This window comes from Melospiza melodia, chromosome 1 (genome assembly GCF_035770615.1).
Source record: "Melospiza melodia melodia isolate bMelMel2 chromosome 1, bMelMel2.pri, whole genome shotgun sequence".
NCBI lineage: Eukaryota > Metazoa > Chordata > Aves > Passeriformes > Passerellidae > Melospiza > Melospiza melodia.
In genome coordinates this window covers 154,480,526-154,503,589 of record NC_086194.1, presented here as the reverse complement: position 1 = coordinate 154,503,589, position 23,064 = coordinate 154,480,526, and the positions used below count along the sequence as shown (strand labels likewise).

General features: G+C 39.8%; 1 protein-coding gene across 3 annotated transcripts; it reads left to right on the top strand.

The window, feature by feature from the left end:
- The first annotated feature begins 1,984 nt into the window (after positions 1 to 1,984).
- On the top strand, positions 1,985 to 23,064 carry RIPK2 (receptor interacting serine/threonine kinase 2). 3 transcript variants are annotated; one of them, XM_063172791.1, is made up of 11 exons: positions 1,985 to 2,178; positions 5,795 to 5,948; positions 7,115 to 7,270; positions 9,540 to 9,697; positions 12,689 to 12,738; positions 13,053 to 13,214; positions 14,615 to 14,700; positions 14,901 to 14,990; positions 15,819 to 15,924; positions 19,855 to 20,034; positions 21,160 to 23,064. In XM_063172791.1, the coding sequence occupies exons 1-11, from the start codon at positions 1,985 to 1,987 to the stop codon at positions 21,483 to 21,485; spliced, it is 1,662 nt and encodes a 553-aa protein (XP_063028861.1). In that variant the 3' UTR covers positions 21,486 to 23,064. The 3 variants fall into 3 exon arrangements, with proteins under 3 accessions (XP_063028861.1, XP_063028870.1, XP_063028878.1); XM_063172800.1 differs by lacking the exon at positions 21,160 to 23,064 and adding an exon at positions 20,823 to 21,061; XM_063172808.1 differs by lacking the exon at positions 1,985 to 2,178 and adding an exon at positions 2,211 to 2,544.

The following is a 23,064-nucleotide window of genomic DNA, read 5'->3' as shown; positions in this document are numbered from 1 at the left end:
CTTTAAAATTAAAAGGATTATGTGGGGAAACTCAGCAGTTAAAATTTTCAAAGAAGTAAACCACAGGCAGCTATTTATCTGCCTTATGCTATAAATACTACTTCTATCATTTAGAAACTATTTAACCAAAACTTTATCAAAATTTAGTCTACCTTAAGACCTCAGCCTCACCCCCAAGCTGCCATTAGGGTTGGAGTTAGGGTTTGGGGTGTCAAAAGGACTGCAGCTCCAGGAACACTGTACCTGGGATAGGCATGACAAGAGAAACATGGCACTGCTCCAACAGTCCTGCCTCCACATCCATTTTTAGAACTACAATAATTTTCCTGGGGTTTAAGTCAGTGTACTTAATATATAAATATACATTAAATCAACACAGCACACACTAACAAGCTGCACCAATAAGTCTTCAGTATAGTGACATTTTAATGGCAAAGACTGTAAGTATCTATTTACACAGTGGTTTTATAATGCAAGCTCATGGTAATTGTCCTTTGCATATTACTTTCTTTTGGAAACAAAATCTTCCTTATACACCAAATTTAAAATTGTATGACTAATGGTACTACCCACATGATTAATACAGAGAGGGATATGCATAAACAGATACCCAAAACTTGCATATTGTAAACATTGCCTCAAGATTACAGTTTTGGGAAACCACCTACTGTGTCTAAAGGACACAGACTAACTGAAAACTGAAAGTAGAGTAGAGTAAATAACTAAAAACTGAAAGTAGAGTAAGTCACTGGTTGCTTTACATGGTTGCTCACACGTTCATAATGCTGACGCATTTGGAGGATATAAATCATCCAAAATACAAGACAATTGGAAAAGTCATAAAGCTAAAGATAGATCTAGATAGAGCTGAAGAGTTGTTGCCATGTCTTAAAATAAATTCTGTGAAATATTGAACATATTGTAACTTGAAAACTTAGGTCTTTTCCCTCATTCTCTGGTCCATATCCATGAGTGGGAGAAAAGAGAGGTGAAAAGCCAAAGGCGCTCAGCCCCCAATCCGCACACATGGAAAGGCAAGTGAGTTGCTCTATTTACCTGTATTTCATCCTGTGGAACTGTCACTCCTTGTGGAAAACTACAAATCTCTACCTTTAGGTTAAATTACTCTGTTAGTCTGTGAGAACTTGGTTTGGTGAACAGGCTTTATTTAGAAAAGCTTCCTGCGCAACTTTCACATAAAGATCTCATAAATACATCCGAGCATCAGCATTGGCAGCTCGCTATGAGCATGGGCAAGGATCAACTTGCACTTATTGGAAATTTCGAAATTATCTTTTTGAAATGCCGCTATCCTGAAAAATCGTCCTAGGACAAAAGCAGAGGAGATGAGCAACTGCATGAGACAAAGCTTTTCTCACTTCTCTTGAGCAATGAGTATACACCGCATGGGGCTCTGAGCAGCCTGGTCTGGTGGAAGGTGCGTCCTGTCCTGGCAGAGGGGCTGGGACTAGATGACCTTTAAGGTCCCTTCCAACCCTCATCATTCTGTGATTCTACGCAGTGAGCTATTCGCCGCGGCGATCTGCGCTCGGCTTTGGCATCCTGCATCATTTTTCGAGCGCAGAACTCGCCCGCGCCCCGGACGGAGCGGGATGCCTCCTCCTGTCCAGCGCAGGGGCCGCTCCTTCTGACGGGATGGGGAACGCTCCATGCCCGGCCCGAGGGCCGCGGCCCGCCCGCCACAGCGCTCCCGCGGTGCCCGAGGGCGAGGCCCCGGCGCGGCTCTCCGGGACACGCCGGCACCGCGCTCCCCCGGCTCGCTCCTCCCATCCCGGCTGCTCCGCCTTCCCCGACCCGCGAGCCGTGGGACGCTTTTCCGTGAGGAAGTGGCTCGTCGGTGGGGTAGAAGGAGGAGAGAAGCGCTGGCCAGGAGAGCAGGCGGGGCAGGGAGTGCGGGGGGAGCGAGGGAGTGGGGCCAGAGGAGCGGCGCTCCGGGCGCCGCCGAGCCCGGCGCAGTGCGAGCATGAGCGGCGGGGATGGCGGCGGCGGGGGCCGGGCGGGCGCTCTCAGCTACGGCCTCCCCTCCATCCCCTCCAGCAAACTCCCGGACTTGCGTTTTATCAGCCGGGGCGCTTACGGGACCGTGTCCGCCGCCCGCCACGCCGACTGGAGGGTCCCGGTGGCCCTCAAGTGCCTGCAGGGGCCGCTGCTAGACAGGTAACGGGGTGGGCAGGGGGCCGCCGGCCTGGGGCATCGCCGGGGCCAGGGCCGAGCCGAGCCGCCTTTCCCTGAGGCAGCCCCCAGAAAGGGGCGAGGTGCCGGTCCAGGATGCCGGAGTGAGTTTCTGAGGTCTGTGGGTTAGATGCTGGTGTTTCGGTAGGCAGCCTTGCTTTAATTCCACGGGGAGAAGGGATTTCACGAGGATGATTCAGCTTGGGCCAAGAAAAAACACGGACCGGCCCCGGAGCTTCCTCACTTTCGATTATTGTAAAGGGCTGGTTTCGGTCTCGGTCTCTGCGACAATAAGTTGTTTCTTTTGGAGTTTTTTCCCTTCTGCACTGTGCGCCTTGAGCCCTCCTCAAGGTGAGATTGACAGAGTTTGGCTTCTTGCTGGGTCTGTTGGTTGCTAACCATTTTGCTGAGGTATCCACAGGATATTAAAGTGCAGCGATTACTGTAGATTTGGTGTTTACATAGAGAGAGGCAAATCGGGAGTATACTGTTCTATCCACTGGAGATTGCTTCTAGAAGAAGCTTCTCTGAGACCACGCAAAATTATTATTTTTCTCCAGATCTCATAGTACTGAGAGAAGCTGTTTTAAAATAATAGGCTTGTAGACCCCCCCCTGCAAAGCTGCTGTTTTCTATGCAGCACTTGGGTTCCCCATTTTCCAGGCATCCAAGTGGCAGCGTGTTACAGGAGCTGTCACTCCATGCAAGGACACAGCAAGTTATAGTTTTTCATTCGTCATTGTCTTAGTCAGTCCCCATAGTTAAAATTGTTAACGAATCAATGCAAATTTGCCTCTTCTTAGGCTGTCTGAAGCCTACCTGACTGTAAACCTGCCTCTGAGTCATATCTTGCTGTCTTCAAGCTTTTGCCTCAAGTTTCTTTGATGTAGTATTAGGCCTTTAGGTAGGACAGCTTCACCCAGAAAGGCTTCTAGTCTTGTGACGCAATATACTTGAATACAAGGCAAGTTGTTTTAAGGTCTTTCACCTCTTATTGCTCAGGTTTGTGTATACACAGGCTTTATCTCTGAAATCTTGCCAGAAGTGGAATCTCAGTTATGTTGTGTTTTCTGATAAGCTGTGGGAGGGAGGGAACTGACTGATTGGTATTGTGGGGGATTTTTTGTTCTGGGATTTTTTTTTTTAATGTCTGCTTAAATCCCAGCTGGAAATACAGCATTTATCCTCAGAACACAGCTGGGAGAAAACACCAAGGCTAATTTTAGCTTTTCAAGAATTAGGATTAGTGGGACATCTAACCTGTGAAATTATGATTAGAAGGCCAAGTGAGGTAATCAGAATAATTCAGTCACTTACCATGATGCCTTAGGTTTTAGCTTTTATATTTCTCAGATTCTGTACTGCTTTAGGATGTAGTTCTGAGCTTCATATTAAGGAATAGTAAGCTCTCGCTTCACAGAGAAGCTAGACAAAACAGTTCTTTTCCTAGCTTGGAACCGAGTACAACCACCCAAATTTCAGGCCCAACGGGGACTGAAGAGAGGAAAACAAAAAGGATCAGACTTCATAACCTAAAGCTATAAGTGGACAATTAACTCCAGTATGCTAATGGACCAGAACTTATAAAAGTGAGAGACCTCGTGACTTGTTGTCCATTTTGTGACCATTTTCATCTTGGGTGTAGCCCTGGCTGGGCTCTTGTACTGCCCAAGGTGTGTCCATTGAGGTCTTCTAATAAGTACCTACCTTAACTCTGTCTAGCCTCTAGGTCTAGGTCAGCCTTGATAAAGCATCACCCTATGTCACACAAAGCCCAGAAATGCTGTCAGAAGACTGAAAGTTATAAAAAAACCATTATACCCGAGTCTGAGCAGCAAGTGCTTTGTTGGCCGTGCAGTAGGCAATATGAAATGCCAGTCTGTAAGTGTTGTCAGGAAAAGGGATGAGTTCATGATGCCATTAATTCCCCGAGTGGGAAGCATGTGCTGTGCATCCCAGAATATGGTATGTGACCAGCCAAAGAGCAAAGCCAGGTGGGAAGCTGTTGTGGGAATGTGCTCATTCAGGCATTACTCAGTGCACGGAGCAGACAAAGGTGAAGTGACTGACAGGCACGGGAATAGACTGCAGGATGGCGCAATTCATTTCCCAGCCACAGCTGAATCCCATGCTAATGTGCCTTACTGTCTTGGAAAACCCCAAACTTTCTCAGGCCTAGTCATTTCTGGAGAGAGGGAGGAAAGTGTAGGGTTGTCTGTTTGTTCCCATGCTTGTCTCAAAGGCTGCTTTTTTACTTCTGTCATTTCCTAGGGTTTCCTATAAGTCTTTTTCCATCACACAGATAAAAGGACCTTAATTTCATATCTGTCTAAATCAGAATTTCCTACTGCTAAGAGCTGCATGCTTTACTTCACAAGGGTTCCTCTTTTCCCCATATATCCTGACAGCCTTTTCTTCGTGAGTGCTAAACCCACCTTGATGGCTCCAGCCTGCCCTGGATGCTTTGGGGTGTGCCCTGAGCCAGCTCTCACCCTGGAGCTGTGCTGTGCACGTAGCACAGTGCTCTGCTGAACAAATCGTGGTGGGCATGGCCCTGGCCCCAGCACAGCCCTATTGCTTCTGAGTCAGACGGGCTCACATCCAAAGGATCAGTGTGCTGTAAATGTCCTGTATTTGAATATCCTAGTCATATACTTGTACCTGTACCAGTCTCCACTAAGGTCTAAATGGTTTTTTCACTGACTTATGCTTTATGGTCTAACTATCCTCATTGACAACAAACCCATTTTTTTCAAGACTGTTTGAGATATAAGGCATACCATATGGTTTCTATTTTCAGGGATGGAATCATACTCAATCTTAAATAAAACTTGACCCTCTCAAACCCACATGCTGCAAGGCCTAAATTTGTAATGATGCATCAAATCCACATTTATGAGGAGGTTTGAGGTAACAGAGTGCATCCACACAGTCAAATTCATGCATCCAAAGGCACCCATCATGAGGCTGGTCTATTCCTGCTTCCTGTGCATCTAGGGGATGTTTTTTCCATAGAGCAATTCAAAGCAGGACCTGTTTGAGGGAATAATTTATGTGAAAACAAAGCATAGTTAATTGTTCTTTTTCCTTCAGAATGGAACTTACTTTCCTTCAGAAGTCAAAAGCCTTTAGCCCCTGTATATTAGTGTACATTAGAGTCGACTAGATTTAAATGGTTGGAGAATCGTGTATTAAAATCTCCACTCTCTAGGAGATAAATATTGGGCTTGAGTGAAAAGTTGGGTTTGAAGGTGTTCAGTAAAGTGGGAGAAATGCAGCTGGTTGTTACCATTATGGTTCCAAGGAATGGTGGAAGCTGGAAGTTCTAACTTTATCCTTATTTCTCGGAAACATGGATGAAATGTGTGATGGAAATAAATTTGTGTGGTACAACAAAACCAGGGAAGCTGTGTTGTCTGCATTTGCAGGTTCTGATTTGTCTTACACTGTGTTGTTCTCAAAGCAGCATGGTAGAAATCCAGTGGTGAAGATGTGGTGCATACAAGGAATTGACAGAGAATATAGTGACCCCAGCATTTGCTTGGAGTTTCATAGTACTGGTATGGTAATGCATTTTATTTGTTTGCTTGTTTTCTTTAAGCGATAGAAACCACCTTCTAAAAGAAGCAGAGATATTACACAAAGCCAGGTTTAGTTACATTCTGCCAATTTTGGGAATCTGCAACGAGCCTGAATTTCTGGGGATAGTAACAGAATACATGACCAATGGGTCATTAAACCAGCTATTGCATGGGGTAAGTAAATATGATATGATATGATATTTAAATATGATACCTGGCTACTCCAAGTGGATTGCAATCTTCATACTTAATTAATATAGTAAAATATTTTATGTATAATATTTCATGCTAGAAGACAGTCAGTATCCCTAGTAGTTTTGGTGCTCAGATAGATCTTCTGTATCTCAAAACCACAACTAAACTCAGCTGACTTAATGTTGTGATATTTTTTCTTTAATGTTGTGACCTATAACGAGTTTTTATGTTGAATTATTACATACAGTTTAAAAATCTCAGTTGTTCTCTAATTAAATTCTGAAATACTTATGCTTGTTTCAGTCTGGGTTTCTGAATTACTGCCAATACAAATATTGATTTTTTTCCCATGAGTTTGAATATTTAAAAAAAAGAAAATTTTTACTTTCAATTATAGAAGCTAAATATTGCTAATATAAACAAGTATGATTATTTCTACTAGACCTTATTCTTTGAGTAACTTCTCCTGTGCTGAACTCTCAGTTGCTCCCATTAGTTTGGCCTGAGCAGTGTTGCTACTGCAAAGCTACTGCAGTTGTGTCTCAATAGCACTAAACTCCCTTCTCTACCTTTAATCCATACACATCTCATGCCTAGAGAGCTCAATTGTGGTTTTAATAAAGGCATTAGTGTCAATATAACTTCTGAGACCTCAGCTGAGTTTTACAACATTTTTCTTGTTGTATTATTATTTATAAAGGTAGTATTTTGTGCATAGTTTCGATACAGTTTTTTTTTGTTCCCCGGTGTCAGCTGCAGATATGATTTTTGTCATTCTTTGTGTAGGAGTCATAAATTGTGGGTTACAAGTTTGATGCCCAAGTTCATCTGTTATCCATATTTCCATAGGAATGAGTGGTGTAGTAAATGTTCAATGTCATGAACTACTATGTGAATGCCAGGGAATGGAAACATAGCACTGCATAATTATTATTTTTTTGAATAGGCTGATAATGTTTCTTTAACAGCTAATGAGTCTTAATGGACCATTACAATTTGAGCATTACAATTTTTTCATGAGTTTGTATGTTTTCAAAGATTATTGTTTGCCCAAGTAATTTTCTTTTTCTTTTTATAAAAGAAGTCTTTGTGTGTGCTGTTAGAAGAGAGGATTATATTCTGGTTTTGTGGTTTTATCTTGGCAGAAAGATGTATATCCTGACATTCCCTGGTGCCTGAGATTCCGCATTCTTTATGAAATTGCTTTGGGAGTAAACTATTTGCACAACATGAATCCTCCATTGCTGCACCATGACTTAAAAACACAGAACATTTTGTTGGATGATGAGTTTCATGTCAAGGTAGGATTATTTAATTCTTATGTTCTTCGGCATGCAGAATGAGTGAAAGTGTTTTCATTATTGTAGAGGAGGAAGGGTGAGGTTGTGGCCTTACAGAGAGGATGTAATTGTATGGTGGATTTTTATTTCTATCCTTGCAGACAGAACTTTGGAGTATTTCTTTTGGAAACTCTGTATTACTCAGTTGTGGATTTTATCTGTCTGAAAAGACCAGGAAGACAGAAGTTAGGCTGTTTCTGCTGTAGCAGTAGCTGATACTCAATAGTGGTGACACTCTTGTTTGTCAGCCTTCCAAGGCTAGCTGTATCTGGTCCTTCCTGAGAAGAAAACAGAAAGTGTTCTTGCCTGAGATGCTCTGACAAGTTACTTCTGATAGGCAGTAGGTCAAGTTCAAATGTTAATGCTCCATTTGATACTTACCATGCAATATGGACATTTCTGTTCTGTAGGGGTAGTAACAGAACATGCAGAGCAAAACTTTGAAATCTTACTATGTTTCAAGGTGGCTTTTGTGAAGCTCCTTAGAACAAGCAAACATACATGCAGAAGTATCAGTAATTACAAACTTTAATTCTGCATGTAAAAATATCACTGTCGTGGTGTGAAAAAGAGACTGAAAGTACTTCTGACAAAATGTTTAGGTGCTTCCATAATTGCAAGAGTTTTTGTTTCTTGCTATTTTAAAAAGATCTGGTTTTATAACTGATAGAATATGTTACTCAAGTAAATAGAAATAAGATATTTTGCACTAAATTTATACTTGAAAAGTGAATGTTTTAGTTGCTACTGTAAGTTGACTCTCTTTATGACTCCTTTGAGCGAAGATCCACTGCTGGTTTCTTCTTTCTCCACTGCACAGAAATTTTTCTTGGCAGCAAAGTGCCTCACATGGCTTTGTCTCTGCTCACACCCTCAGCTGGTCATACTTCCTCCCACTCAGTTGTGCTGGTATTGCCATCTCCCGAGCTTCCTGATAAACCTGATCAGGGAGCTAGTACAAGTCATTTTTTTATCCACTCTGTTTTTAATCCCTAAAAGCTTTGGTGTGGCCTGGTGCTCTGCCTGATCATATCTGAACAGTTTCTTTGCTGAGGCACTGGAAGGGAAGAGGTGAACTCTTGCATACCTGCCCTGCCTCCTGTAAGGAGTGTCCTTGGGGTTTTAAGTGAAGCAAGATTCTCTAAACTAGTACAGTGACAGGAAATGCAAACAAGGTTTATCATGCATGCCACACAGAAGAGATACTGCATATGTATAAAAGTCACAGCATTTACAGGGTGCTTCTGACTGTCTCTGATCTACTGAATGAGCAAGACTTAAGACCAATTACAATTAGGAAGGCTTAATGAGAATGAGTTGTAGAGAAGAAAGGTTACTTTTCATTGTGGATTTTGATGTATGCTCTTCAGAAAGCTTGTTTCTGTTGTCTTAACTGCCTTAGAGCTTGACAGGCGTCTTTGTTGAAAATGTTTTTGCTGTTGTGCAGATGCTGGACAAGTGCAGAGCTGGTAGCTGGCTGCTTATCTCCCATGTATGCCAGACACTGCAGCTCAGTCAGCAGGTGCATTCTGCTAAGTGTCTCTCTCCTTATCCATAACCTAATCAGACATCTGGTGCCCTGGCTTATGGATGTCTGAGGATGTAAAGGGAAGTCAGTTACTTCTTCATGTAGATGCACTGTATCGTATAGAAAGGAGCAAGGCTCCAGAGTGCACAGTAAAGAAATTATTCAGCAACTTTTTGCAGCACAGAATTTCAGAATATCAAATTTATTAATTCAGGATTAATACATAGTTTTGGGAATGAGGTGAAGTGCCCTAAAATTGTTCTGTGAGAAGAACTGCCTTTGGATATTAGCAAGCTGAGTTATGTACAACTACTGCGATTTATACTAAACTTGTGCTTTCTTCACAACCAGGGAGCTACAAGTAATCAATGATTTTTTTGTTTGCTTTTTTTATCATAAGAAAGGGATTTTCTTCATATGGCACAGCTATCTACAGCAGATTCCTCATCCATAGTGTACATGAGTCCTTCCTTAAAAGAGCAGGTTAGGGCTGTGCTATAGGTATAGCACGAGTCAGGACCTGGGAATGCTTTATGGACTGGAGCTGATGTTCCCTGTTGCTAGGAGAACCACATACTTTTTGTGTGTCAGGTTAAGAGCTTTGGGTGACCCCTTTTTCTGGGTGTATTTCAGGAATTTCTAGCAACTGTCATCAGATAAAACCGGTTTTTCTTCTCAGAACAATTGATTTGACCTTTGCAGATTGCAGATTTTGGCATGTCCAAATGGCGTGTCATATCCACATCCCAGTCCCGAAGCGAGTCCTCCCTGCCGGAAGGAGGGACAATTGTCTACATGCCACCTGAGGATTACAACCCCAGTCTGAAAACCCGGGCAAGTGTGAAACATGACATCTACAGGTAACTCCTGTTGATCTCTAGTGGGGCTTGAAATCTGAGCTCAGATATGATTCACTGAACTTAGATTTTAGCATATTCTCAGCAATTCTATTATTTTCAATGATAATATCACAGCTATATAGGCTGAATGAATTGGGAAATGAAGAATTGAGTGATAGCTGGATTTAAAGACTTTTGTGCTGTGACAAGTGTAATGCTCCAAAACTAAGCTGAGACTACAGAAATAGGTGGGGGACTGGTTTCTGTAAATGAACATACACATGCAATTCAGAAAAGAAGAAAGCCATTCGCATCATCAAGTTAATGCACATATGCTTAAAATTTGTGTAATCAAATAACATAATTTCAGAATGTACTTGGGGGAAAGAAGAAAATGTATTTTTGGAAAGGAGGTAGATAAAAACAGGATAGTGGGGTTGGAGAAAGCAGTTACAGTAATCTTGTTAAGGAATAATTTACTTTGTGAAAGTTGTGGTAGTTTTGTGTTGGCTGAGTACAAGTAGTAGAACAGTAAATAGAGTAGGGGTGACCCATGTAACAGAAGGAAATCTCTCTGAGGATATTGGAATTAAAATAGGCTGGTCTAAAATGGTTTGGAGAGCTCAGAGATTATGTTAAGAATTTTGGGAGGAATTATCATGTGTAAAGGAAGATTGAGAAGGCATGAACTTGCCAATCACTGTGACAAAGTCGTATTGTCACATCATTCTGGTGCAGTCTGCCGCCTTTACCTTCACTGATCTCTGACATGGTTATATCTTGGTGAGAGATGACTCAGGCTCAGAGGGTCCTACTGACTTCCAGGGAAACCACTGTTTCCCTTAATTATCCCTTAACCCTAAGAAGCACATGAAGTTCCTTGACATCCCATCCAGATGACAACACACCTGCTTTCTTTACCCTTTGATGAGAAGATATGGATAAGGAAAACACTGAAAAGAAAAAAAGGTGTATTGAGAGGAAAGAAAGGGTGACTGACAGCTTTAATGAATGGGTGGAGAGGAAGAAGACAAATATTTCTTAGAAAGAAAATAATATTTTCAGAGAAATAACAACCAAATTGGAGAAAATATGAGAACACATCAGAAGGGCATAAAAACCAGATAAATTAGGAAGGAAAGAGATTATGTGAGAGGAAAGAAGAGAGACTGAGACAACATTGGAAAGAGAGGTGTTCAAGGCAGGAAGACATGAAGGTGTAGAGACAGTGAAGAACCACCAGAAACACCACACAGGAGGTTCCATGCTCACTATGAGCAGGAGATGCTACAAAGCAGAAATAAGAAAGGAAAACAGGAATAGTGTAAAAGGGAATGCTGCAGTGGTGTAGAACTGAGAAAATAATCTTTAACTGTAGAGAGATTCCAAACTGAATGAAAGATATTGTTAAATAGCTGGATATTTTCTGGATGTCAAATTAGTTGATCATAGCTGAGTGTGAAGCTAACTTGTGAGAAAGGAACTTTCTTAAAGAAAAAAATTATTTAAACAACAATCAATCACCTTAACTTCTACAAAAAGGATGATTTGCTATACCAATTGCATGGATTTGCCAGGAATACATCAAAAGCAGACTTTTCTAACAGGGAGGACTGCTTTTATTAAAAGCTACATAAGTAAATTTTATCACTGAAGAATGTTAAAATGTAAACAGGGTAAATAGAAAAAATCAGTTTATATGATTTGATTTTAGACATCAGTTATTTGTTTTTGCTTTATTTTTTGAATTCTTGTTTGGTAGCTGTCAAATGGTACAGTGCTTTAAGGCAGTTCATGTAACCAATGTAATTGTATACAAAATTTGGTATTCTTAGTGATGTAGGAAGGAAGCTCAGTACATTCATACCAAGGATGGGGAGCAAGCCTTAGCAGCAGTTGATCATGGTGGTTATTTTCTGGAATGACACTGCCACAGTGCTTATAAAGACTTGGACTGAAAACATGGAAATACACCCTTGTCAGCATCTTGAGTGCATTCTGAAGTTATGGAAGCACTGAAGCTTTAGCCTGGATTGTCCTTTCTAAATCCAGATCCGGATACTTGAATACAGTGCTGTGATTAATACTGGGATCTTTTCATGGAATAGAGCTTCATTCAGATATGGTAGAGTCTGTAAGGAAAAGTTGCAGAGAAGGACTGAGAATTCAATGCTGCTTTTATATGAAATCTGCTAACCTTATTTAAATTACAAAGTTGTTTAAAGTTACCACTTTCTGATATATCCTGATGACTGAAGTGACTAGTTTACTAAAGATGGGGCAAGTTTGTGTTCACTGAACCCCTTGCCATTCCTGTTGGTGTGAATGGAAAAGAAGGTCACTGAATAAGCCACATGTGTGTTACACCTTGTGGCATTAGTTCAGAGTAGTCTTCCCAAGTGTCTTTTTTGGAAAGCGAATGCTGTGTGTAAGTGACATCTCTCCCTATGGAGAAGATTGCAGGTGTTGAAAGCATATATGGGGAGGGAAGAAGCTGGAGTGGGTGTCCCAAGTGCAAGTTTGTATCTTGCCTGCCTCTGTGAGGATGTGTTGGGATAGAGCTGTGGCTCAAAGCCATCCTCCCTGCTAATATCCAGCTTCCCTTGGGAATGTCAGGGAATGTCAGTCCATACTGGGAAGATGCCAGAATATTGCAGTTAGGACAGAGCAGTTGGCTCTCTGGGGCTCACTTTAATTTGTGTGCTGAGATTTAAACTCCATGTACGTAATTCACAACATATTAGCAGAGCCAAGTTGATACAGATTTGGAATAGGACTTTATATGCCATGGATTTTGTCTGTACCTAATAGTATTATTTAGTTCAAGATGAGTTCACCTACTAGTTTTCATATATTCATGTCAACATTTTAGTTGGCTATAGTCAGTCCCATGCATGCTTACAGGATCATTTTACCAAAATGTTTTAAATACAATGTAAAGCTGAGCATATTGTGTTGTTAACTGTCTGTAGTCTAAAATAACATCTTCTGTACTTTTTATACTGTAAACAGCTATGCAGTTATCATATGGGAAGTGATGTCAAGGAAACAGCCATTTGAAGGTAAGACCATGTCTTCCTTTATTTTTCATGCCTTACCTAGAGGTTAAACATGAAACCCGGGGACTTAATTATAGGGGTTACTTTCTATTAATTCAACTTTTAAACTTATTGAAGAACACTTTTAAATTAGACTATATTTTTAGTATCTTTTTCAATTACAGTGTTGTTTCATAAATTAAGAATACCTTTTCCTAATCAAGAAATGTAACCTTATTATTTACATTCTGTGTGTGCAAATGGAATTACTTCTCCTATACAGTAAGCTCTTTATATTGCATATATTTCTAATGACTTCACAATGTCTGTTTTGACAGAAGTTATAAACCCCTTGCAGATAATGTACAGCGTGTCACAAGGACAGCGACTAGACTTGAGTGAGGGAAGTCTATCAATGGACATTCCTCATCGAGGGCTGATCATAAGGCTGATGGAAAGTGGATGGGCACAAAACCCTGATGAAAGACCATCCTTCTCAAGTGAGTTTACCTTGCCAGGTTTCTGTTGAACATAGTACTTATAGTGCAAGGCTATAGTCTAGAAAGGGAAGTGTTGAAGATGTCAGGAGATCTATGTGCTTGGTCCTGCTGCTTATCATAAAGTGCTTGGCTGCTTCCTTCATGTCTGTAAATAAACTTTTACGAATGGAATTATGTGTGTGCCATAAAACCAGGTTGGCTGTTGGAGTCTTTTGTATTTACCATCTCTTAATTTACTTGTAAAAAAGGAGCATGTTTTGTTTAACTACTTGTGTTTGGAAGTTTTTGTTTATTGTTGAAGATAATTTGGGGTTTTTTTAAGAGGGGATGGGAGAAGTGAAGTAGTGAAGTATAAAATGAGTACTGTGGGATTTATGAGCATCCAACCAGCACCAATGAACCACTGCACATCAGATTAGTTGTAGTGACTTCAGCTTGTATTTGCATCTCAGTGTAAATCTTTCACTGACACTTTAATTGTTGCATCTCCTTTATCAAGCAAGAACTGGATTTTTTTTTTCTAAGCAAAGAAATGTATCTTAATACAATATTTTCTAAAATAAAAAATAGACACATTTTGACATTTACGTATGCATTCTTGTTTTCCTATGCCAATTAACAAAAAAAAATAGTAATTTAAGTATGTGGTCACACTGAAGGGAAAATTATCTGGCCTATGTACTATAGTGTGGGCTAACTTGGATTCTCTTTTTAGTGCCATGTGTGTAGTAAGATGGTCTTTGAAAAAAAAAACCTGTTGCTTTTGCCACTACTTTACTATCATAAAAGGAAAGAAGAAGTTGCAAAACTATTGCAAAATTAGGGGAAGTGCAGCTTACTGATGGGGAACTTAAGCAATTACTGTAGCATAGGAACACAGACACACTGAGGCCAGTGTCATTTGGTTTCACTGGGTGTGATAGGTCAGTGCTTTGACTATCCCATCTTCTCTGGCCCTGCCTCATGCCTTAGGCATGTGTTCTGGATATTGCTGTGTTGGAGGTGTGTTTGTTTATTTTTCTGGTATAAATCTTTAACACCTCCTCTGGAGTGAGAAGACAGCAGCCCACTCTGAGGTCTTATGGTGTTTGGGTCCTATTCAGCTAATCAGGCGTGATGGGGCTACTTTAAAGCACAGCAAACCACCAATCTCTCCATTCCATGAGTGTGAGACTTGCATTATCCCAGGCCAGCATTATTCTGGATCTCTTGTGGTACACATTTCTTTTGGCGGTATGAACTGTTCTAAGAGAAGCAAGCAGCTTCTGTTTTAGCAGCATAAGTGGTTTGATATGTGCCAATAGAAAAATTATTTTTGTGAATGTAAGAAAGACACTTCAGTACAGTGACAACTTGATTTCTACTTCAAACCATTCACCAAGTACTCTTGCTTTGTTCAGAATGTTTAATAGACCTGGAGCCAGTTCTGCGAACATTTGATGAAATAGCTATGCTGGAAGCAGTACTTCTCTTAAAGAGATCAAAGGTAAGTGGCTTTTGTCACAGTCAACTAACTTGAGTTGGTCAAGTTAGTTGGTGACTTTCACTTTCTAAAAGGAGTCTTATCTCCTTTGTCATTTCTTGTGAGTTTCCTTTTTCTAATCTTTTATCTCGTTGAAACATGCATTTGTGTGGGGTTGTCGTCTTACAGCAGAAATTTAATACAGGAAAATATTTCTCTTCCAGTCACTATATGAATCACAAAGTATTTACAAGAGTGGAAAGAAAGCAAATGTGGAGCAGATACCTCTAAATATACCTCTGAATCCTGAAAAGGTAAATACTTTGCATGTTGCATTTGGTATGTCAGCATCCTGAGAGGTTAAAGGAAGTTTAAGGTGGTAAGGGGAGCTGTTCTGCACTTTGCTTCCTGTACAGTCAGGAAAGGCATAAAATGCATTACTTGAGCCAGGGTGTAACAAATGCAAAGCCATATATTTGAAGATAGAAAAAGGTGAGTATGCAGAAATTAGAAGGGCATCTAAATATGGGAAAGCGCTAAATATGGCATGGAGCTGTCCAGGGGAGGTTTAGGTTGGATATCTGGAAAAGGTTCTTCACCCAGAGGGCAACCAGGTACTGGAACTGGCTCCCTAGGGAATTCATCACAGCACCAAGCCCAGCAGAGTTTAAGTGTTTACACAATGCCATTGGGCAAATGATTCTTGGGGTGCTCCACCAGTTGGACTTGATGATCCTTGTGGGTGTCTTCCCACTCCACATATTCTGTGAGTCTGTGATCCCCTCAAAGAGGAATGCACACAATGCCTGCCAATAGTAAGAGATTGTCTGCTACTCCCTTACACCTCTATGTAGCTTGCTTGTAAAGGGTAATATAGATTTGTATTTATATTTTGATTCCTAATGCTGTTGCTTTTGGTTCTTACTAGTAGTTAACCTTGTATAAAAAATTGCTGTCATATTTGAAAATATATAAGTATTGGGATTACATTCTTTCTTCTGATTTACCATATCTTAATTGTGCTGTCTATTGAGCATTTAGATAGCAGGGAAAACATGGTGATGGAAAAGATCTCTGTAAAAACATTGCAACTTCATATTTGTTTAATGTGCCTGTTCAATATGCACCTGGATTTCTTTCAGCCAACATATTCTAGCTCCATAGAGTGTGATGCACTTCCCCTTCGGAGCATCCCTCCAGATACATCAAAATTCAAGTCTATTCCCCAGTGTAATATCCTCTCATCAGGTGAGATACTCTTGACTTTGTGTAAATTTAAGTTGCCATTGCAGCTTTACATTCACTCTGTGACATTGCATTTGTGTAGTAGAAAATTTGGTCTCTGTATGTCAGGAAAAAAATGTCTTTTGTAAACTTTGTTCTCTGGGTAAAAAAATAGCCCTTTTAAGCTCTGATTTTCTGTTCCTGTCACCTGAGAAGTCTTTAGAGCTCACAGGTTCAGTTTTCCTATTCAGAGTTGAGAGTGCAGAGCTAACATTTTCTTGTCTCTTCAGGCTCTTGGCAGTTTAGTTAACTGGGCTTGTTTGTTTGTTTGTTTGTTTTTGTTCTTATTTGGTGTTTTTGTTTTGTTTTAACTAGTTCTGAATATAAAAAAGGCTACACATTTTAAGGCATTCTAGAAGCTGAGTAAACTCAAAGTTTCTAGTGCAAGTTTCTAGATAATTTTTAATTCAGTAAGTAAAAATGTCTTTAATAGACTGCTTTGCAAAAGTATCTGCACAGACCTTTTGTAGATGTCCCCTTTTATGAATAAAAGTTGGCAAAATTCCCTGAGAAAACTCAATTTTGAGGTTTTGCTGATATCAGAAGCATACAATAGAACCCAGGTGGAATAGCAACACATTGTGAAACTAAAACTGCATTTAAGTTTCTTCCCTTGGCAGAATGTAAACATATTTCAAAAGAATAGAGTGTTCTCTGGCATTACAGGGACCAAGGGTATGAAAGCAGACAAGACTTTTCACTTCACTGCTAAAAAAAAGGTCATCAAAAAGTATTCTGAGGTGCTGCAAAACCAGAGATCCAGAGATACTCTGGTAGAGGTAGGAGAGCACAGGCAGTTCCTGTTTCAGCTCCTGTTTGAACACATACACATTTTTCAACTTCTGCTCAGAGTACTAGAAAGGTATAAATACAGGAGGAACTTGGGTGAAAAAATTACAGGAGCCTTGAAGACTTCCAGTTACTGGGGAAAATGGCAGAAAGCAAGAGCAGGGTCCTTTGGCTGTACCTCAACTGAAGCATTTATCTATACAGCACAAAAACCTCAAAGATGAAGAATAACTCATATTTACCTAGCTTAATAAGTGTGTTGTGATGAATTTTAGAACATGGAATGTTACTTTGAGCATGAGCATGGACTGTAAGGGTAATTACATAAGATAATGATAAATATCAGCCTTTCTTGCTGCTGGTTCCTTTTATGAATTGTTGTGTCTGCCTGTGGAGGGAATCAATGAAAATTTATTGATTTATTGGTACAATTAATCTGATTGGTCAGCTGGTGGTTGTTTTATAGAATCATTGCTCAGACTTTATTGTGTTTATGTATAGATACTATAAAGCTTGTAACAATAGTGCCTACAAAACTCTACTGCAGAAGAGTTTGTTATTACTTTGCCAATAGCTGCAGCAGGTAGTGTTGTAGTGGGAAGCAAGACTGACATTCATCTTGCTTTTCAAACTCACCTGCAATTGTTTTAGGTGAAAATTCTATTCCAGGTAGCTGTTAGCAAGAGAGGAGTTTGGCATGGCATGAAGGCAGAAGTTAATGACTATGGAGTCTAGCTGAGTTAATGACTATAGATTCTTGTTTTTTCCATCAATACATTTAGAATACTTTTTCAGAACATTGCTTCTTCAGAGTTAAGACTTGTCTTCTAGCCTTCAGCCTTTCTTTTCAATTTTACTTTTTTTTCCCCCCTTCCCTACTGAGCTTTTCTTGGGTATTTCCTTAAACAGCTCTTTTCCCTCTTCCCATTTCATTTCTGATACAGAGTAATCCTTTAATATAGTTTGTTTTGCTAGATGAACAGGATGCACTCTTTTGAAATCCTTTTGTAAAATAAACTTCTTTATTCATGTAGTATCCTAACTAGTCCTCCTGGTAAATGTTCTGACTTAAGTGAATTAAGGCTACGTAGTATTATGAGAGACATGACAAACTTTTTTTGTCTTCAAAATCCCCCTTAATTACTGTACCTTAGAATTTTATTTTTCCTTTCTCACAAGACCCTTCATTACAGAATAATCTACTTAGGGGTTGTTTTTATTCCTCATCCCACTTCTAATCATTTGCCCCAGCTTGAAACAGAAAGTCTTTATCTCATATTTTTCCTTCTTTTTCTATTTCTGTTACTCCATTCTTATAGGTCACGTAGGTTCTTTTTGAGTAACTTGAGTCAATCTGGATTTTTCTGAATAACATTTGACTAACTCTCAATAGCATTTTTTTTGAGGGAGTTGTTTAGCATGGAGAAAAGGAGGCTCAGAGAGGAAATTTTGCTCCTTTGCTCTCTGCAACTACCTGAGAGAAGATTATGGCGTGGTGGGGGCCTCTTAACTGACAAGCAACAGCAGCAAGCAGTAGGCTAAGAGGAAATGCCCTGAGTTGTGCCAGGGAGGTTTAGATTGGATATTAGAAAAAATTTCTTCATGGAAAGAGTTGTCAAGCATTGGAACAGGCTGCCCAGGGAAGTGGTTGAGTCACCAGCCCTGGAGGTATTAAAGGATGTGTAGACATCCTTTTGGATGGCATTCAGGACATGGGGCAGTGGTGGACTTGGCAGTGCTGGACTCGATGATCTCAGGGTCTTTCCAATGGAAACGATGGTGTGATTTTATGATTGCATTTTCTTATGCTGTGTTCACTGGTCTCATTCTCTCATACCAGTACAAACCCTGTAGTTTTGTCTTTATGTTATGAAATTAAATTTGTGTGTCTAAAAATGTATACCATCCCAGCACAGCTGCTTGGAATTCTTTCCTGAAATGATCTTTCACTCACAGTGTTGTCTCCTAATCCCCTTTTTCATGCCGTAGATAATATCTGCTGCTTCACAGTACATAGCTCTGCCCAACTTTCTGCCTTGTTCATGAAATAAAATACTAGTTACTATGAGTTCTAGTCCATCATTTTAAAATACTGGGAATGGAGTTTCTTCCATATTTTCCTATTCCTGCTCTGTGTACTTACAGACATATTCTTCTACAGGTCAAGAAAGAGCTGGGAATACAACTTCAGATTTCCCCATTGGACAGGTAATCTCGAGTTGTCCATGGGGCTACCTCACTGTGTTTAGATGCTCATGTGAATTTTTGCATCTCTGGTTCTTGGTTAACGTCTTAGTTACTGTATCTTTATCAAGTGACACTGTGAAAGTCTAATCCGAGCTGTTTGCAGAGCTAGGCACATGTCCTGTAGTTTGTTACTCACCAGCTCTTTGTTACCTGCTCCTTGTGTTATTGCAACTGCTGCTTTCATATCCATCACCATTTCCACTATAAAAAATTGTAAAGCTAGAAACTGTTCAACTTCCCCCCAATAGAAATCCTTTTTACTTTTCTTTGCAAAAGTTTACATGAAGCTTTCATGAAGTCATATCCTGTTTTGATGGACTACAAAAAGCTTCCATTGGCCTCCCACTGAATGTTACCTTCTCCCACTGCTCTTCATGTCCTTTTCCCCCATCTGAATCTTTATTTTAATATTTTCGTCTTTGTTACACTGCCAAACTTCATCAAAATAAATTAGTCTGCTTTCTTGCTGACTTTTAGTGACCTTTCCAAATACTCAAAGGATTTATTTTATTCTTCTAGTCCCTATGAAGAGCTTTTTTGTTGAAGTTCACATCTACCAGATTTATACTCCCATATACTCCTATTTCTTTAAAATAAAGCGGGACCCCATACCATAATCAAGCCTTGGTAAAATACGAGGGACATAATGTATCCAGAATTTGAGTATAAGGACTAATCTGTTGCATATGATATAAAAGTAGTTGGTTTATGACTTCTTTGAAACTGCTCTAAATAGTCTCCAATGGGAGTATTTTATTTGTACACAGAAGTAATACAGCTTGTTCTTTTTCTCTTTTTTTTTTTTTTTTTGTCTTTTTTTGTCTTTTTTTTTTTTTTTTTTTTTTTTTTTTGTCTAAGATGGAAATTCTGGATGTCTACACTCTCTTAGCAGCCAGAGCACAGATGAAAATCTCTCTGTAACTCAGAGTGCCAAACTGCTTGTGCATCCATACAGTGCTGGTCTCTCACCTGCCAGGGGTATTTCAGATGCCCCAAGTTCTGCATCCCATGTGCTGCGGTCATCGCCCATTCCTCCAGGTACAGCAAACACTGTTTGACTCAACACCCACAATAAATGTTCTGACATTGAATGTCTCTCTGTATGAAATGGACACTGGAACTGTTACCCACCAGCACATGAAAACAAAACATTGCAAATTAAGAGTGCAAAATTAAGTAATTCTGTCCTTCTAGACTTACATTACAAAGTAAGCAAAAACAGTGTAAAATGTGGCCAAGTACAGGTACCTGTACCTTCTAGCTTTTTTTCTCTCCTCCTAATCAGATTCCTGCTGCCATCAGTCTTCTTTATCCCATTCCCTCTGCTCATAGTATTTCTATTTCCTACTGCAGTTGCAGTGCTACAGTCCAGCAGAACAGGAGGAAAACTTAGCTCAAACTTAGTCACTTTGTTGCCTGTCACATCTCACTTTTTAGGCTTTCCAGTCTTCCATTTAGCAATGGTGGGGCTGAGAGAAGCAGCAACTGTGTCAGCATCTTACCTGTAATGATCCTCTGTGTTAGTTGGGAGCCCACTACATTGTATTTTTATGTATCGAATAACTGTTAAAAGTTAACACAAAATTTAGCAAGAGGAAACTTCAATGAGTGATTTTTCAGGTATATTTTTTTGAGGGGCCACACAATAACATGCAACTTTTTAAAGATCTATTGCATCATCCCTCTCCTGAAAATATGAGAATCAACACCCTTTCACTGTGTGAAACCTCACCTTGAGAAAAATTCCAGGAAACCACAGGGATGTTTTCAGTAATCTTCAATAAAAATCCCCCTGGAAAGTGAATTTACCACCTGTCTCTTTCTAGTACCAGGTCGGGTTGAACACTGGAACAGGGTGCCCATGGAGGCTGCAGAAGTACCAACACTTGGAGATGCTCAAAATTCAGCTGGACAAGGCCCTGAGCAACCTGAGTTATCCTTGAAGTTGGCTCAGCTTTGAGCAGGCCATTACATCAGATCACTTCCTTGAGGGTCCCTTCTAACCTAAATTATTCTGTAATTCAGATAGAATAAATACTCTAACCATTAAATTTGTCAAATTGGATCATTTTAGCAGGTTTTTTTCAGCTTGTTCTTTGTTCTGTGGCAATATCTGTTGACAGTTACCATCCCTTCCTTTTTTTTAATCCTTTCCAATCGCAGATTTTTTATTGGAAACCATACAAAAGAATGTAGCTCATCAGTGGATCCAAAGTAAAAGAGAAGAAATTATTGATCAGATGACTGAAGCATGTTTGAATCAATCACTGGATGCTCTTCTATCAAGATTTTTACTCATGAAAGAAGATTATGAACTTATAAGCACCAAACCTACAAGGACATCAAAAGTACGACAACTGCTTGATACATCAGACAGCCAAGGAGAGGAATTTGCCAGAATTATAGTACAGAAGTTGAAAGATAACAAACAGCTAGGACTTCAGCCTTATCCAGATGTTGTATCTAATTCTCAAAGACTGCATCTTTAAATTTATTCTTTCTTTATGAAACCATGTGAATATTTCTTACAACATGATTCCTGTTTCTAATATAGTATTTTATTTATGTTTAGCTTTGTCTTTGCTGTGCCTTTGTAAGAGTATCAGAAATGACCCTGAGTTCTTCTAGCCTGCATTTGTTCAGTAATCAATTAATAATTTGGAGTGCAATCATAAAACCAAACACTTGACAGTTGCTGACTCATTTTGTAAAAGTATTTTGTTTATACATGACAAAGAAAAACATTAAAGGTTCACCATTTTACATATTTGCTGTTTATACACATCCTTTCCTTTCATCTCACAGGATTGAGACATGTAATCTTAACATTTTTTTCTCATTCCATCTGCTCTTTCTCACAGAGGAGGGAAAAAAACACCTAGGTGCTCTTTTCCAGGGCTGTTCTGCTCTGTGTGTAATAAACTTCCTTCCTTAAGCCATGCTGGTGTGCATACAGGAGAGGAGTGGTAGGTGGGAGGAAGTTTATATTGCATTTCTGCATGATTTTTTATGGTTTTGTTTTGTTTTTCCCATTTTGTTGCCAGAGCAAGTGCCTCAGACCACAGCATAAGAAGAATTTTAGTCCAAAGAGGAGCCCAAGGGGAAGGAGGACGTTGTGCTTGTCATCTTTGTTCTGCTCAGAAGTGATATAGGAGAAAGGCTGCAGCTATAGCATTTTGCATTGTTTGGTTATAAACACTTCAGCTATTCTTGAAATCATTGTAGGATGAGATCCAGGAAGAACTTACATAAGGGCATCCTCACTTAATACCTTTTAACATTTCCTTGGTCGTCTGCCTTGCCTTTGTCACCTGCCATCTTACCACCCCTTACCTTTGTCATCTGCCATAAATACTTCTCATGTCATGTTGCTAGATCAAACTTCTAACTCAATTTTATGTTTGGTATTTACATGATGAGCTGCATAAGTAGTTGGGTCTGTACAAAGATCAATCATGTCCTGCTCTGCCATGCTGGAAGTAATGTGCAGGGGTATCTTCTGCTATCACCTGCCTTAACCTCCTTTGGATCACATCTCTGCTGTCCTGTTTGTCTGAAGGATGGTAACATGTTGAGGCACAGGTGGGGCCACCTGAGAGGAAAAGGTATGTGGTATTTTTTCAGTTACTTTCACAAGACCTTAGTGACTTTGTCTAGATTACTTCAAAACTAGTAAAAAATGACTAGTTTTAATTTGTCAGAACACAGCACAGGCAGATTTTTTTTGCAAGCACTAATAAATAATAACAATTTCTGCTCAGGCTATTTAAAATTTGGGAAAATCCAATCTCCACAAGATTGGATTGTATTTCACCATTCTTACAAGAATGGTGAAATATACCTAAATTACCACATAAAAAGGAGCAGATAAATGAAAAATCCTAAGGAATGGTTGTTTCAAAACCTATGGAGATGTGAGACCTGCCCCATTTCAATGATTCAAGCTTCAGTGTCATTAGTGATTGCCAACAGCTTACTTTTTTCAATATCTTTATGATTTTGTGAACTGAATCACAAGAATACAATGTATAGTTTATTGAATAGGAGAGGTTTAATTTTTTTTTTTTT

Coding starts and splice junctions, on each gene's coding strand:
- RIPK2 (XM_063172791.1), top strand. CDS start 1,985: ATGAGCGGCGGGGATGGCGGCGGCGGGGGCCGGGCGGGCGCTCTCAGC. Junction 5,949..7,114: donor TAAACCAGCTATTGCATGGG/GTAAGTAAATAT, acceptor TTATCTTGGCAG/AAAGATGTATATCCTGACAT. Junction 14,701..14,900: donor TTCTCTTAAAGAGATCAAAG/GTAAGTGGCTTT, acceptor TTTCTCTTCCAG/TCACTATATGAATCACAAAG.